The sequence below is a fragment of the Terrapene carolina genome, unplaced genomic scaffold (genome assembly GCF_002925995.2).
Source record: "Terrapene carolina triunguis isolate 2854851 unplaced genomic scaffold, T_m_triunguis-2.0 Scaffold94, whole genome shotgun sequence".
Classification (NCBI taxonomy): domain Eukaryota; kingdom Metazoa; phylum Chordata; order Testudines; family Emydidae; genus Terrapene; species Terrapene triunguis.
Window position 1 is genome coordinate 4,180,156 of NW_020664445.1, and position 17,379 is coordinate 4,197,534.

Here is a 17,379-nt window from a genome sequence, read left to right on the forward strand (position 1 = left end):
ATCTCTGGAGATATTTAAGAGTAGGTTAGATAAATGTCTATCAGGGATGGTCTAGACAGTATTTGGTCCTGCCATGCGGGCAGGGGACTGGACTCGATGACCGCTCGAGGTCCCTTCCAGTCCTAGAATCTATGAATCTATGAATTACTGACACATTTATGCCCTATTCTTAAACAACTGTTACTAGAACATCACTATCATGGTGTTTCTTAAAAAAAAAAAAAAAGAAAATGGAGACACTCTTGGTGGGGAAGTTAATAGGGGAGCTTTTTTATTATTTGCATTCTGTTGGCTCAGTAATAGGTGTGAGCAGGAAACCATTTTTCACAAAATATTTCAAGATTTTGAAAATTTTCCTATTCTGTGTTGGGATGAAACTGAAACCTTTTGAAGTTTTTCATGAAAAATCAGAGCGAGCATGAGAGAGAAAATCGCCCCAGAACAGCCAATAGCCTGATCGTTTGGGTGCCCACTGGGCATGTTGGTGGTCCAGGTTCAAGTCTCTTGTCCAATAAATATTTCATTATTTAATAGAAAGTGGCAAAGCTCCAACAGGAGAGATGAAAAAAACCAGTAACAAGGTGATTAGGGCATGTACCTGGGATGTGGGTGACTGTGGTCCAAGTCCTTTGTCTGAATCAGGCTATTGGAAATTCTGGGGCGAGTGCACTCTCTCTGCACAGAAATCCATTATGGACTGGAGAAATCATTTAGTTGAAACTGCTATTTTTCCACAACCAGTTTCAGTTTCAACAAATTGGTATTTTCTGGAGAGAGCTTTTTTTTTTTTTTTTTAATTTGCAACCAGCAGCCTATCTTGGAATTTTTATTAAATTTTTGAGTCTGTATTTACACTGTTTTGGACATGTGTAAGCAGGTACATTCTCCATTTGTATCATCTTTTTAATACTTTTACAATAGAGACAGAAACATAAAAATGAGAAGTCTAAGAATGCACTTTTGTTTAGAAACCCATACAGCTAATGGTATACAGAAATGATGGTTGGTTGGATGTCTTAACTCTGCATTACCACACCTTATCAAATTTAGATTCCTTATGTAACCTTAATTCTGAAGTTCCTGGGTTTGAAATGCTTAAGTTTGTGATAATTACATTTTTTACGTTTAATTTACTGATATGTACTCTCAACCTGAACTCTGCTTAAACAGTGAAGATGAGGTAGGTTCAGAAGCTAAAATAGGGAAAGAACAAGTTAAAAATTACTTAGACAAGTTAGATGTCTTCAAGTCACCAGGGCCTGATGAAATGCATCCTAGAATACTCAGGGAGCTGACTGAGGAGATCTGAGCCATTATCTCTGAAAAGTCATGAAAGATGGGTGAGATCCCAGAAGACTGGAAAAGGGCACATATAGTGCCTAGCTATAATAAGGGCAACCCAGGAAATTACAGACCAGTCAGCTTAACTTCTGTACCAGGTAAGATAATGGAGCAAATCATTAAGGAATTAATTTGCAAACATCTAGAAGATAATAAGGTGATAAGTAATAGTCAGCATGGATTTGTCAAGAAGAAATCATGTCAAATCAACCTGATAGCTTTCTTTGACAGGGTAACAAGCCTTGTGGATAGGGAGGAAGTGGTAGATGTGGTATATCTAGATTTTAGTACGGCTTTTGATACAGTCTCGCATGACCTTCTCATTAAGAAACTAGGGAAATACAACCTAGATGGAGCTACTATAAGGTGGGTGCATAACTGGTTGGATAACTGTTCCCAGAGAGTAGTTATCAATGGTTCACAGTCAGGCTGGAAGGGCATAATGAGTGGGGTTCCACAGGGATCAGTTCTGGGTCCGATTCTTTTCAATGTCTTCATCAATGATTTAGATCATGGCATAGAGAGTACCCTTATAAAGTTTGCAGATAATACCAAGGTGGGAGGGGCTGCAAGTGCTTTGGAGGATAGGATGAAAATTAAAAATGATCTGGACAAACTGGAGAAATGGTCTGAAGTAAATAGGATGAAATTCAATAAGGACAAATGCAAAGTACTCCACTTAAAAGGAACAATCAGTTGCACACCATACAAACTGGGAAATGACTGCCTAGGAAGGAGCACTGAGGAAAGGGATCTAGGGGTCATATTGGACCACAAGCTAAATATGAGTCAACAATATAACACTGTTGCAAAAAAAGCAAACATCTTTCTGGGATGTATTAGTAGGAGTGTTGAAAGCAAGACACAAGAAGTAATTCTTCCACACTATTCTGTGCTGATTAGGCCTCAACTGGCCTATTGTGTCCAGTTCTGGGCACCATATTTCAAGAAAGATTTGGACAACTTGGAGAAAGTCCAGAGAAGAGCAACAAGGATGATTAGGTGTCTGGAAAACATGACCTATGAGGGAAGATTGAAAAAACTGGATTTGTTTAGTCTGGAAAAGAGAAGGCTAAGAGGGAACATGTTAACCGTTTTAAAGTACCTAAAAGTTTGTTACAAGGAAGAGGGAGAAAAATTATTCTCCTTAACCTCTGACGATAGGACAAGAAGCAATGGGCTTAAATTGCAGCAAGGCAGGCTTAGGTTGGACATTAGGAAAAGCTTCCTAACTGTCAAGGTGGTTAGGCACTGGAATAAATTGCCTAGGGAGGTTGTGGAATCTCCATCTTTGGAGATTTTTAAGAGCAGGTTGGATAAACACCTGTCAGGGATGGTCTAGATCAGGGGTGGCCAACCTGAGACTGAGAAGGAGCCAGAATTTACTAATGTACATTGCCAAAGAGCCACAGTAATAAGTCAGCAGCCCCCCATCAGCTCCACCCCATCCCACTCCCAGCGCCTCCCACCCACCAGCAGCCTCACCGATCAGCACCTCCCCCCCCCACACTTCCCGATCAGCTGTTTCTTGGCATGCAGGAGGTGGGGGGGGGGGGAAGGAGGAGCAAGGGCACTGCAGGCTCAGGGGAGGGGGTGGGAAGGGGAGGAGTGGGGGCAGAGCCAGGGGTTGAGCAGTGAGCACCCCCCGGCACATTGAAAAGTTGGCGCCTGTAACTCCAGCCCCATAGTCAGTGCCTAAACAAGGAGACGCATATTAACTTATGAAGAGCTGCATGTGGCTCCGGAGTCACAGGTTGGCCACCCCTGATCTAGATGGTGCTTGGTCCTGCCATGAGTGCAGGGGACTGGACTTGATGGCCCCTCGAGGTCCTTTCCAGTGCTATGATTTTCTTTTTTCTTGGAATTTCCTTTGAAAAATACTGTTATTTATTAAACATTTCATACAAGAATATGAAACAAGAGAATGCTACCATTCAGTATATGTAATGATTTGAAGATTTATAATATCAACTTTAAATAATTGTTTATTACTACTTTTAAAGGCAGATTCACTGGTACCCCAGACTAGTAAAAGCAGTCAGGGCAGTGAAGCTAGATTTACAGCTGCTTTGTACCTCAAGAGCAGGACAAAGAAGCCAAAGTGTACTAGTGAATCTGGACTCTATTTTCCAACTGACTTATTAGTCCAAAGCGTATGTTTTGGAAATTGGTTCTACATGAAGGGAGTCCATGGGCCCCAATATCACTGTACTTTAAGGGATCTATGCTCCTTCCTCATTTCTCTTGGCAGTGTTGATAATAGTGTGCAGTGGGTCCATGGTAGCAATGCCATGGGAAGCCTTTCAAGCATAGATCAGAGCATGTGTAACCAAATCTTTAAAGAGCACTGACAGTTGTAGTCAAGTAATGTACCACTGGGAACTCTTGAAACGTGTGCCCATTTTACCTTATATCAATGACTCATCTACAACCAGCAGAATTATTGCATGCAGTTTAAGTATATAAGCAGAGCGGTGACTGATTGAGTCATCACTGATGCTGCCATGATTCCAATAAAGAATTACATGAGCTGTTGATCTGAGCCTATCTGTAGCATATATATTCATAACAGTTAGATACAAGAAACATTAATAACTTAGATTAATTATAACCTAATTTCTTGAAATATAGCATATGCACAAAATTTTAATAAATTTTAACAGTATGGAGAGTTTGAAGAATCTGTTTTATTCCATTATTAAAATCATTTGGGACAAAAGAAAGACAGACATTTTTTTAAATGAGTACTTAATTCAAAATGGATATTTTAACTCAAAAACTGGATTTACTTGTGAATTCTCAGAAAATTAAGTCTATACTCATAGAATAAATGTAGTAACTCTGGGGAGGGTGTGATGTAGGGTTTTTACATAACAAAGAGGTTGAATGCCTGCTTTAAGTGCAAAACAGAATTCAACCTTAACTATGAAACCGTGATTGGTGCGTTCATAATTCTCTGTTAAATAGAGCAGAAACAGAGCTAACCTGAGCAGAGCACTCCTGCATCTTCGTGATGCCCGCAGCTGTGCTGACCCCATCCCCTGGAAGGACATGCCCAAAGGTTGGTTTCAGTTCCAGAACAGTTCACATCATCCAGCCAGATCTCCCCTGATCCTTGCCCATAATGAGCTGAGCCAGGTGCGCTGATGGCGTGTCCGCATCCCAATTCTTTGCAAACAACATTGGTATCCGATAGGTCCCAGGAGTCATCACAGACTGTCCCCCAGGTGTCTTGGTAATAAATTTCCACCCTGCCGGCACAGTGATCTGCCCCATTCACCAGTCTGATCTGTTTGCTTCCTGTAGGGTTATATCTCAGCTGTTAATTTGTCATAGGAACAAGATGATGATTATGAAATTTCAGAAGTAAAATAGCTGAGCAAACTATACCAACATCCTCAGCAGTTTCCTACTGTGCTGTGACAGAGACTGGTTCTCATCTCCCACATGGCTCTTTCCTCATTCACACTTCGGAGGACTGTAAGTGAGGCAGTATGTTGATAATGGCCATAACCCCTCGGCCAAAATTCAAGATATTTAAAGTTGCTTTTCTGCTCAAATGGCTGCTCTTTGTCATAACAGGCAGACAGCTACTGAGTTAGACTCTTCCATGAATTTAGAAACCTGGCTATCCCTAAGCCCGCTTTCAATCGGGCCCATATGCGGTCAGTGTGACTCTTTCCATTTACTTCACAAGGCTTTTGGATCAAAACTGACAGGTCCAGTGCAGTGCAGAATAGGTTTAATACATTGTTTTAATCTATTATGTAAGAATTATAACATAGCTTCAAAAAATGGTTGTGCCATGACTTATTGTTCACATATTGAAATGATGACTTTTGCATTTTTGCTATGACAAACGTGCAGGATTTGTTGTATGTGTTCTCTGAATCTCCTCATTGTAGCTGCCTGCACACCACCCTGGAATCATTAGTGTTCCACAGATCACTCAGGATGTAGCAGTGAACACCATGGAGATAAACCAACTTTCACCACTTTGAGCAAACCAGACCTGAGTTCTGGAGTGATGTGAATATGTTGAATAGCATTTACTACAGTATACTACAAATTATGCATTCTATATGTATGAAATTACAATTATTAAACAAATGTCTACAGTAGTGAATTAGCTACAGTGATAAAAGAAGCAGCGTCTGTCACCAGGTCACATTTGTATTCATAATTGGAGAACTGAAAGAGTTAATGACGTGTGGACCTAATTCTGCAAAGCAATTAAACGTGTGCTTACTTTGCAGAATTGAGGCCCAAGACAGGAAATTATACTCTTGAATTGAAGTCTAATTTTATTATTTACTTAATTAAATTCTTAACGCTGGTTGAAATTTTTTAACAGAAAAATTTCCCCAATAAAATATGTGATTTTTATCAACATTGCTTCCCCGCCCTCCCCACCCCTTCAAGGAAAATGTCAATTTCAATGAAATTTCCCAATTTTTCAATGGGAAAGTTAGACATGAAACATTTAGCTTCAAATCACCATTCTGAAATGGCAAAATTTTTAACACATTAAAACAAAATGTTTAATTTCAGTCAAAAATGTCAAAAAAAATCATGCCAACATTTCTGAATAGAACCTTTTTGGAACTTTTGCTTACATGAAAATTATTGATATTTAATCTTTTTGTCCTGTTTCTGAATGAAAAGAAATATATAAATATATGAATTTCCCAAGGGATGGAAATTCCATTTTCTGGACAGCTCTACTGGAAATTCACTATTATGAAGTCTATTTTCACAAAAGAAACAGACAAAGAAAACCAAAAAAACCCAAGAGCAGTCTGTGTTGGGATGGTTCCTTGTTGGGATGGTAGTGGGGAAAATGAATTATACTCTTCAACTGAAGTGGCATTTCATTATTTATAGGGCTGTCAAGTGATTAATTATGATTAATTTTCAATCGCTGATAATAGAATACCATTTATTTAAATATTTTCGGATGTTTTCTACATTTTCAAATATATTGATTTCAATTACAACTCAGAATACAAAGTGTACACTGCTCACTTTATATTTATTTTTGATTTAAAGTATTTTCACTGTAAAAAAAAACCAAAAGAAATAGTATTTTTCAATGCACCTAGTGCAATTTCTTTATCATGAAGTTTGAATTTACAAATGTAGAATTATGTACAAAAAAACCTGCATTCAAAAATAAAACAAATGTAAAATTTTAGAGCCTGCAAGTCCACTCAGTCCTACTTGTTCAGCCAATCGCTCAGACAAACAAGTTTGTTTACATTTTCAGGAGATAATGCTGTCCTCTTCTTGTTTACAAAGTCACCTGAAAGTGACAACAGGTGTTCTCATGGCACTGTTGTAGCCGGTGTCGCAAGATATTTTGATGCCAGATGCACTAAAGATTCATATGTCTCTTAATGCTGCAACCACTATTCCAGGGGACATGTGTCCATGCTGATGATGGTTCTGCTTGATAATGATCCAAAGCAGTACAGACCGATGCATGTTCATTTTCATCATCTGAGTCAGATGCCACCAGCAGAAGGTTGATTTTCTTTTTTGGTGGTTCGGGTTGTGTAGTTTCTGCATCAGAGTGTTGCTCTTTTAAGACTTCTGAAAGCATGCTCCACACCTCCTCCCTCTCAGATTTTGGAAGGCACTTCAGATTCTTAAACCTTGGGTCGAGTGCTGTAGCAATCTTTAGAAATCTCATATTGGTACCTTCTTTGTGTTTTGTCAAATCTGCAGTGAAAGTGTTCTTAAAATGAAGAACATGTGCTGGGTCATCATCCGAGACTGCTATAACATGAAATATATGGCAGAATGCGGGTAAAACAGAGCAGAAGACATACAATTCTCCCCCAAGGAGTTCAGTCACAAATTTAATTAACACATTGTTTTTAATGAGCGTGAACAGCATGGAAGCATGTCCTCTGGAATGGTGGCTGAAGCATGAAGAGGCATATGAATGTTTAGCATATCTGGCATGTAAATATCTTGCAATGCGGCTACAACAGTGCCATATTCTCACTTTCTGGTGACATTTTCCATCAGAAGAGGGCAGCATTATCTCCTGTAAACGTAAACAAATTTATTTGTCTTAGTGATTGACTGAACAAGAAGTAGAACTGAGCGGACTTGTAGTCTTTAAAGTTTTCCATTGTTTTGTTTTTGAGTGCTGTTACGTAACCAAAAAAAAAAAAAATCTACATTTGTACGTTGCACTTTCATGATAAAGAGATTGCCCTACAGTACTTATATGCAGGAGCACCGCCAGCTTTTTTGCTGCCCTAGGTGGCGGAAGGTCCCGCCCCCGAAATACCGCCGACAACCGGGGCGGCCGAAGATCTGGCCACCGTGGTCGCTGCCCCCCAAATGTTAGTGTCCTAGGCGACCGCCTAGGTTGCCTAATGGGTTGCGCCGGCCCTGCTTGTATGTGATGAATTGAAAAATACTATTTCTTTTGTTTATCATTTTTACAGTGCAAATATTTGTAATAAAAATAATATACACTGATTTCATTTACAACACAGAATACAATATATATGAAAATGTAGAAAACTATCGAAAATATTTAATAAATAATAGAATACCAATTGAAATTTAACAGTGCTATTAAAACTGAGATTAATTGCGACTAATTTTTTTGAGTTAATCGCATGAGTTAACTGCAATTAATTGACAGCTCTAATTATTTACTTACTTAAATCCTTAAATTTCCAGATTTGAATGTACTTTTGGTTGGACAGTTCCATAAAGCTTAATTGACATCCATAGACAGAGGACCTATAATTATACTATAAACATTTGAAGAAATAAATAAGTAGTGTAAGTGAAACTGACATAGAAGCCTAATTGGCAAATAGAGAAGATTCTGAACTGGGGCTATATAGCTCAGTACTGATACCAAAATTGCTTACCCAGAATATTTTAGAATTAAAGTGAGTACCTATTTATAATAACACTGATTTGATAAAATATTTTGAATTATTATTTCTTGATAATTTCAACACCCAATGTTAAATTCAATATTCTGTCAATCCTTATATGTCCATCTTTATTTTTCTGTGTAATTTGTTGAATCCATATTATAGCAAAGCAACCTGAATTTCCATAAAGTCATAGCATACAATGTGAAGATAATGGTTTAATTAAACTCACTTAACCATCTTATGTCCTTATATTATATACTGTATATGCTAAATTTTGCAGTTGAGAACTTCAGAGACATAGCTTTCCCTCTACAATTCCCAATCTAATACTGGCAGTTGTGACAAAGTTCCTCCTCTATCTTGGTGGGTCCTGCGCTTATTGGCGGATTTTCTTGCCTCAAAAATTCACCATGTGGGTTGGGGAACAGCCCAGAGACCTTCCCCTCTGGAAGAACCCACAGTCCAGGTCAATTGGGAGGTTTGGGGGGAACCTAGGCCAGCCCTCTACTCTGGGTTCCTGGCCAGGGCCCTGTGGATTGCATTTGTCTATAATGCCTCCTGTAACAGCTGCATGACAGCTACAACTCCCTGGGCTACTTCCCCATGGCCTCCTCCAAACACCTTCCTTATTCTCACCACAGGACCTTCCTCCTGATGTCTGATAACGCTTGTACTCAGTCCTCCAGCAGCACACCCTCTTACTCTCAGGGTATGTCTACACTACGAGAGTAGTTCGATTTTACTTAAATCGAATATGTGGAATCGATATTGCAAAGTCGAACGTGTGTGTCCACACTAAGGACAGTAATTCGAGTTTGTGAGTCCACACTAACAGGGAAAGCGTCGACATTGGAAGCGGTGCACTGTGGGCAGCTATCCCGCTGGCCACTGGAATTCAGGGTCGAGCCGCCAATGCCTTCTGGGTAAAAAAATGTGTCGAGGGTGCTTTTGGGTAACTGTCGTCATCCGTCCGTCACTCCCGCCCTCCCTCCCTGAAAGCGCCGGCGGGAAATCAGTTTGCGCACTTTTCTGGTCAGTGACAGCGCGGACGCCACAGCACTGCGAGCATGGAGCCCGCTGCGACCATCGCTGCAGTTGTGGCCGTTGTCAACGCCTCGCAGCTTATCATCCACCTTTCCCAGAGGCAGATGCAGATAAATCAGGCGAGGAGGCTACGGCACCGCGGTGAGGGCCTGAAGTCTGAGAGTAGCACAGGCCTGTCAGAAAGCACGGGACCCAGCGCCCAGGACATCACGTTGGCAATGGGTCATGTGGATGTTGTGGAACGGCGATTCTGGGCCCGGGAAACAAGCACGGACTGGTGGGACCGCATAGTGCTGCAGGTCTGGGATGAATCCCAGTGGCTGCGAAACTTTCGCATGCGGAAGGGGACTTTCCTTGAACTTTGTGAGTTGCTGTCCCCTGCCCTGAAGCGCGATGACACCCGGATGCGAGCAGCCCTGACTGTCCAGAAGCGAGTGGCCATAGCCCTCTGGAAGCTTGCAACGCCGGACAGCTACCGGTCAGTCGCGAACCACTTTGGCGTGGGCAAATCTACCGTGGGGGTTGTTGTGATGCAAGTAGCCAACGCAATCGTTGAGGTACTGCTCTCAAAGGTAGTGACCCTGGGAAACGCGCAGGCCATCATAGATGGCTTCGCCGCGATGGGATTCCCAAACTGCGGTGGGGCTATAGATGGAACTCACATCCCTATCCTGGGACCAGACCACCAGGCCAGCCAGTACATCAACCGAAAGGGCTACTTTTCAATGGTGCTGCAAGCACTGGTGGACCATAGGGGATGTTTTACCAACATCAACGTCGGATGGCCGGGCAAGGTTCATGACGCACGCGTTTTCAGGAACTCTGGTCTGTTTAGACGGCTGCAGGAAGGTATTTACTTCCCGGACCACAAAATAACTGTTGGGGATGTGGAGATACCTATAGTGATCCTCGGGGACCCAGCCTACCCGCTAATGCCCTGGCTCATGAAGCCCTATACTGGCGCCCTGGACACTGAAAAAGAACTCTTCAACTACCGCCTGAGCAAGTGCAGAATGGTGGTGGAGTGTGCTTTTGGCCATCTCAAGGGGAGATGGAGAAGCTTACTGACTCGCTGTTATCTCAGCGAAACCAATATCCCCATTGTTATAGCAGCTTGCTGTGTGCTCCACAATCTCTGTGAGAGCAAGGGGGAGACCTTTATGGTGGGGTGGGAGGTTGAGGCAAATAGCCTGGCTTCTGATTACGCCCAGCCAGACAGCCGGGCGATTAGAAGAGCCCAGCGGGACGCGCTGTGCATCCGGGAGGCTCTGAAAGCTAGGTTCCTGAGTGAGCAGGGTAACCTGTGACTTTAAGTTTGTGTACAGAGAAGCTGAACCTGCCCCTGTTTCTTTACCCAGTTAATGTTGACTATCCTCTCCAGTTACATACCCCCTTCACCCCCTTCCAACACACGTTTAAAAATAAAATCACTTCTATTTTGTTAATGAACACCGTTTTCTTTATTACTGTTTTCGCGGGAATGTTTTAAACCTGGGACGCAGACTGTGGTGGGGAGCGGGTGTAGTGTACTGATGCAAATGACGCTTCTAAACTCCAGGAATGACAGGCTCCGCAGTGGTGGACTGGTTGTTTCAACGGAGCCTGCCACCCCTCCTGATCGGGACTGCGTGTATGTGGGGGCTATGTGACTTTGTGGCAGGGGGAGGACGGTTACAGATCCCCTGCTGCGTGGCTCTGTGATCCAGGATAAGGACCGCTGCATAAGATCTGTAACTGCCCTCCCCCGCCACAAAGTCACAGAGCAACCCCCCTCCCCCCACAGAACATGAAAACCACCTCCCAGACTGACCAAGGTAACTAGTCACTGCACTGTGTATGTGCCCTGCTGCTGGACCTGCCCCCGCCTCTGTACCCTGCTAAAGGTGACTGTCCTGTCCAATTACCAACCCCCTTCCCCCCCCTTCAGACAGACTCTCCTACAAAAGAACATGATGGAAACAGTAATTAACAGAAACGTATATTTTATTAGCAACCACACATGAAACTGGGGGGTGAAACTTGGACGGGGGCTTGTGTGAGGCGGGAAGGAAAGGACTTGTCAAATTTTGGGGAATGAGAGCCTTCTAGTAGTAGAGCAGTCTGCAGGGGTGGAGTGAGAGTTTTCACGGACTCTGCCGCCCCTCCTTCTTTGGACTTTGGGTGAGGGGGGTATGGGACTTGGTGGCGGGGGAGGGCGGTTACAGATAGACTGCAGCGGGGCTCTGTCCTCCTGCCTCCGTTCCTGCAGAACATCCACAAGGCGCCGGAGCGTGTCCGTTTGCTCCCTCATTAGTCCAAGCAGCGTTTGAGTCGCCTGCTGGTCTTCCTGCCGCCACCTCTCCTCCCGTTCCATGTGTGCTCGGTGCATTTGGGACAAGTTCTCCCTCCACTGGGTCTGCTGTGCTGCCTGGGCTCGGGAGCAGCCCATAAGTTCCGAGAACATGTCCTCCCGCGTCCTCTTCTTCCTACGCCTAATCTGCGCTAGCCTCTGGGAGTGTGATGCCAGGCTGGGTTGGGAGACAGTCGCAGATGTGACTGTGGGAATGGGAAAAAGGGAGTGAATTCCTCAGAAAGATAAATGTAGTTGTGAACAAAGAACATAGTCTTTCTCTGTGAACAAGACCATGCACAGCACCTAACCTATCACATGCGCACTCAGGCAAGGTCGAATTTTCAGCCCTCGCATTCAGTGCCTGGGGTCTTGCACTGCAGATCTGAGAAGCGGGGCAGGACACCGGAATTTGTGTAGCAGGCAGACATGGTAAGCCGTAGACTTGTGGCTGCTTAAAACTTTAATAGTAGCACTGGCCTCCTTTCACATTGAAAGCAATGCCAGTCCCTGCTGCCAGCAATCCGGCAAGCATGAACTCCGCCCCTGTCCCACCCCCTCGCGGCTGTCCCAGGGAAAGATCCCTGTATGCCGCCCCTCTCCCGCCTCCACCGCGTGGCTGTAAACTGGCGGTTACAGTTCTGTAAAGGAACGGGCAAGCAGTCCCAATACTAACATTCCCCTACCTAATTCAAAGCAGGTCACCATGAGCGACATCACCCTGATGAGGATCTCAGACACTGATAAAGAAAGAATGCTTCGGGAAAGCCTGCAAAGACCAGGGCCGTATGCCGCCATGCTCTGCAGGGCAATGATCCCGGAGTACTTGATTGTCTCCTGGCGCGGAAACGTTTCATACCACGGAGGACCCAACAAGGCCGCTCTTCCCAGGAACCTGATGTAAAGGCTTTCCAATTACCTCCAGGAGAGCTTCGTGGAGATGTCCCAGGAGGATTTCTGCTCTATCTCCGGACATGTAGACCGCATTTTACTGTAGCTGCACTGGCAGGGACTAAACAGTAGAGCGGCTTGGGCAGAACAATCATGCTAAACCGGACATTGTTAGATTTTTTTTTAATAGTTGCACTGCCCAGGACTGAAACGTTAAGCGCCTAGGGCAAACTAATCATGAGAAACCCATTGTTGGTATTGTTAATATTCCTGTTCTGTTAAAAATAAATGTTTAGATGTTTAAAACACTTACTGGCTGATCCTTCCCCTGATTCTGTGTTCGGGTTAACGGCTGGGGACGGTTGGTAGGGGATCTCTGTAAGGGTGATGAAGAGCTCCTGGCTGTCGGGGAAATCAGCGTTGCAAGCACTGTCGACTGCCTCGTCCTCCTCATCTCCTTCCTCATCTTCCCCGTCCGCTATCATGTCCGAGGAACCGGCCGTGGACAATATCCCATCCTCTGAGTCCACGGTCAGTGGTGGGGTAGTGGTGGCGGCCGCACCTAGGGTGGAATGCAGTGCCTCGTAGAAACGGGATGTTTGGGGCTGGGATCCGGAGCGTCCGTTTGCCTCTTTGGTCTTCTGGTAGCCTTGTCTCAGCTCCTTGATTTTCACGCGGCACTGCATTGCATCCCGGCTGTATCCTCTCTCTGCCATGGCTTTAGAGTTCTTCTCGTAGATCTTTGCATTCCGTCTTTTGGAGCGCAGCTCGGAAAGCACGGACTCATCGCCCCACACAGCGATCAGATCCAAGACTTCCCGATCAGTCCATGCTAGGGCCCTCTTTCTATTCTGGGATTGCACGGCCATCTCTGCTGGAGAGCTCTGCATCGTTGCCAGTGCTGCTGAGCTCGCCACGATGTCCAAACAGGAAATGAGATTCAAACTGCCCAGACAGGAAAAGGAATTCAAATTTTCCCGGGGCTTTTCCTGTGTGGCTGGTCAGAGCATCTGAGCTCGGACTGCTGTCTAGAGCGTCAACAGAGTGGGGCACTGTGGGATAGCTCCCAGAGCTATTAGCATCGATTTCCATCCACACCTAGCCTAATTCGATATGGCCATGTCGAATTTACCGCTACTCCCCTCGTTGGGGAGGAGTACAGAAGTCAAATTTAAGAGACCTCTATGTCGAACTAAATAGCTTCGTGGTGTGGACGGGTGCAGGGTTAATTCGATGTAACGGCGCTAAATTCGACATAAACGCCTAGTGTAGACCAGGCCTCAGCTCCTTGCACCTCTTGATCCCAGCTCCTCACACACGCACCACAAACTGAAGTGAGCTCCTTTTAAAACCCAGGTGCCCTGATTAGCCTGCCTTAATTGATTCTAGCAGCTTCTTCTTAATTGGCTCCAGGTGTCCTAATTAGCCTGCCTGCCTTAACTGGTTCTAGCAGGTTCCTGATTATTCTAGTGCAGCCCCTGCTCTGGTCACTCAGGGAACAGAAAACTACTCATCCAGTGACCAGTATATTTGCCCTCTACCAGACTCCTGTACCCCACTGGTCTGGGTCTGTCACATATCCCTCCCCCCTGCTCAACGCCAAGGGGTTGGGCAGCTTGGGACGCCAGACAGTGCACACGTGACAAGCCATCGGCGTTGCCATGACGGCTCCCTGCTCTGTGTTGCACACAGAACTGGAAAGGTTGGAGGGACAAGAACCATCTGGTCACCCTTGTGTTCTTCTCCTTGTTCCGCTGCATCCATTGAAGAGGGGCATGGTCTGTCACGAGGACAAATCTGCGCCCGAGCAGGTAGTAGCGCACTGTTTCCATGGCCCATTTTACAGCGAGGCATTCTCTCTCCACCACTGCATATTTTTGTTCCCTTGGAAGGAGTTTCCGACTGAGGTATAGAATTGGGTGTTCCTCCTCCCCGACCATCTGTGATAGAACGGCCCCCAACCCTACTTCCGATGCATCCGTCTGCAGGATAAACTCCTTAGTGAAATCAGGGGCTATCAGTACGGGGTTACTGCAGAGGGCAGTCCGTAGGTCTGTGAATGCTTCCTCTGCTGCATCAGACCATCTCACCAGATCAGGTCCACGGGCTTTCACTAGGTCTGTCAGGGGGCTTGCCCTTGTGGCAAAGTGGGGGATAAATCATCGGTAATACCCCACCACACCCGGATTTGTTTCTTGCGACTTGGTCGGGGCCAATTTTGGATGGCCTCTAACTTGTTTACTTGGGGTTTTACCAAACCTTTTCCCACAATGTAGTCAAGATATTTGGCCTCCGTAAACCCTACAGCGCACTTGGCAGGGTTTGCTATAAGGCCAGCTCGCCTGAAGGTATCGAGGACTGCCTCCACCTTCTCCAGGTGGGTTTCCCAGTCTGGGGTATGAATGACCACATCGTCCAAGTAGGCAGCAGCATAACTGTTATGCGGGCGTAATAGCTTGTCCATGAGGCGCTGGAATGTAGCTGGGGCCCCATGTAGTCCAAAAGGGAGGACAGTATATTGAAAAAGACCCTCTGGTGTAGAGAATGCAGTCTTTTCCTTTGCGTCTGCAAGGGGAATCTGCCAGTACCCCTTTGTCAAGTCTAGGGTAGTCAAGTACCGGGCATTACCCAGACGGTCCACTAGCTCGTCTATGCGAGGTATGGGGTACGCGTCGAACTGGGATACTTCGTTTAGTCGCCGGAAGTCGTTGCAAAATCTTGTGGTGCCATCAGGTTTGGGCACCAGCACGATCGGGCTGGACCACTGACTGTGGGATTCTTCGATGATCCCCAACTCCAGCATTTATTTACTTCTGCTTTTATTTCCTCCCTTTTTGCCGCTGGCACCCGATAAGGCCTCATTGTTACTCTGGCCCCAGGGTTCGTGACGATGTGGTGATATGTCTCGGTTGTTCGACCCGGTTTTGTCAAGAACACATCTTGGTTCCGGAAGATCATCCCAGACACCTCATTCTTCTGGTCTGGTGTTAAATCAGGAGACACTCTCACCTGTTTGGAAGGCTTGTTTTCCTGGGTTAGGTCTTTTTGGACCGTTGTGCATGCCTCTTGTGCATGCCAGGGTTTCAGAAGGTTAACGTGATAAATCTGTTCTTGTTTTCTGCGTCCTGGCTGCCGCACCTTGTAGGTTACTTCCCCCACGGGTTCAACCACCTCATAGGGCCCCTGCCATTGGGCCAGAAGCTTGCTTTCTGCCGTGGGTACCAACACCATAACCCGATCCCCTGGTTGGAACTGTCGCACTTTTGCCTGGCGATTTTAATGGGTTCACTGGGCCTCCTGGGGCTTCTCCAAATGTTCCCGTACAATAGGGGTGACCCGGGCTATCCGGTCTCGCATCTGCATTACATGCTCTATTATATTTCTCCCCTCATTGGGTTCCTCTTCCCAGATCTCTTTGGCGATATCTAGTATGCCACGGGGGTGACGCCCGTATAATAACTCGAAGGGGGAAAACCCAGTTGAGGCCTGAGGTACCTCCCGGATAGCGAACATAATGTAGAGTAGTAGGGTGTCCCAATCCTTCCCGTCTCGACTTACCACCTTCCTTATCATAGCCTTGAGGGTTCGGTTAAACCTTTCTACCAACCCATCAGTCTGCGGCTGGTAGACCAAAGTTCTCAGGGTATGTATATGGAGCAACGTACAGAGGTCCTTCATTAGCTTCGACATAAATGGGGTTCCTTGGTCTGTTAATATCTCCTTCGGTAGTCCCATTCGGGCATAGATCCCCACCAGTTCTTTGGCTATAGTTTTAGAGGCCGTGTTCCACAGGGGGACGGCTTCTGGGTAGCGAGTAGCATAGTCCAAAACAACAAGTATATATTGGTGGCCTCGACCCGTCTTCTCCAGGGGTCCCACTAGGTCCATGGCTATTCGCTCGAAGGGGACCTCTATGATGGGAAGGGGTACTAAAGGTGCCCTCAAGTGGGGATGGGGACTGTGCAGCTGACACTCCGGGCAGGAGGCACAGTACCTCCGCACTTCTTCATGTACTCCGGGCCAGAAAAAACGTCGTAGGACTCGTGCCAGGGTCTTCTCTACCCCCAAATGCCCCCCAAAAAGATGACTATGAGGAAGACTTAATACAGCGTTCTGGTTTTTTTTGAGGTACTAGGATCTGCTGTACCTTCTGCCCCTGCACTGGTGCAACCCGGTATAAGAGATCCTTCTTCATTATGAAGTAGGGTCCTGATCCCTGGGTTTTCCCTTTCACGGGGACCCCATCTATTTCAGTCACCTCCTTCCTAACGTTGTCATACCTTGGGTCTTCTGCCTGGTCCCATCCAAAATTTCCTCTCCCGGAGCTAATCTGCCCAAGATCTAGGGGCCCAGTCTCTGTTGCCTCTACTAGTTCAGAAGCATTCGGGTAGGGGTCAGACTCAGGTGCTTCTCCCTCCTGCATGGCCTCCTTTTCAGCTGCGCAGGTCTGCCTAACTACAAGAGCGACCCTCTGGCTTTGGGTCAGTATTCGGGTTCCCAAGGCCTTAGCTGCCCTTCTTTCCCTTTTTGTCTTTCTACCCTGTCTAGGAGTGGAGAACAAATCTGGGGATATTTCAGAGAAGATTGGGGGTTGACAGTCTGCTGTGGATGCCTCACCAATTTTAGGGTTCCCATCTTTCTCCAATCCCCCTACTGGGAGTAAGTTTCCAAACCCTGGGAAGTCCCTCCCTATGAGCACCGGGTATGGGAGTTTAGGGACTACACCTGCTGCTACCTCAGTAGTGTTCCCTTGGATCTCGATTTTTACTGGGATGGGGGGGTAGTAACTAACTGTCCCATGGACACATGTTATCCCCGTACGTTTAGCCTGCAGCAGCTGACTACGCTTCACGAGCTTCCCTG

At 45.7% G+C, this 17,379-nt stretch overlaps 1 protein-coding gene across 1 annotated transcript in view; it reads right to left on the reverse strand.

Annotated features, from left to right (window-relative positions):
- LOC112103044 (deleted in malignant brain tumors 1 protein-like) overlaps positions 1–17,379 on the reverse strand; it is a 55,821-nt gene that overhangs the window by 29,891 nt on the left and 8,551 nt on the right. Inside the window, exons 4-5 of the mRNA XM_029911319.1 lie at positions 7,659–7,668; positions 4,327–4,637 (exon numbers count right to left, since the gene is read on the reverse strand). Coding sequence (XP_029767179.1) covers positions 4,327–4,637; positions 7,659–7,668 — 321 coding nt within the window. The remainder of the gene's footprint in view (positions 1–4,326; positions 4,638–7,658; positions 7,669–17,379) is intronic.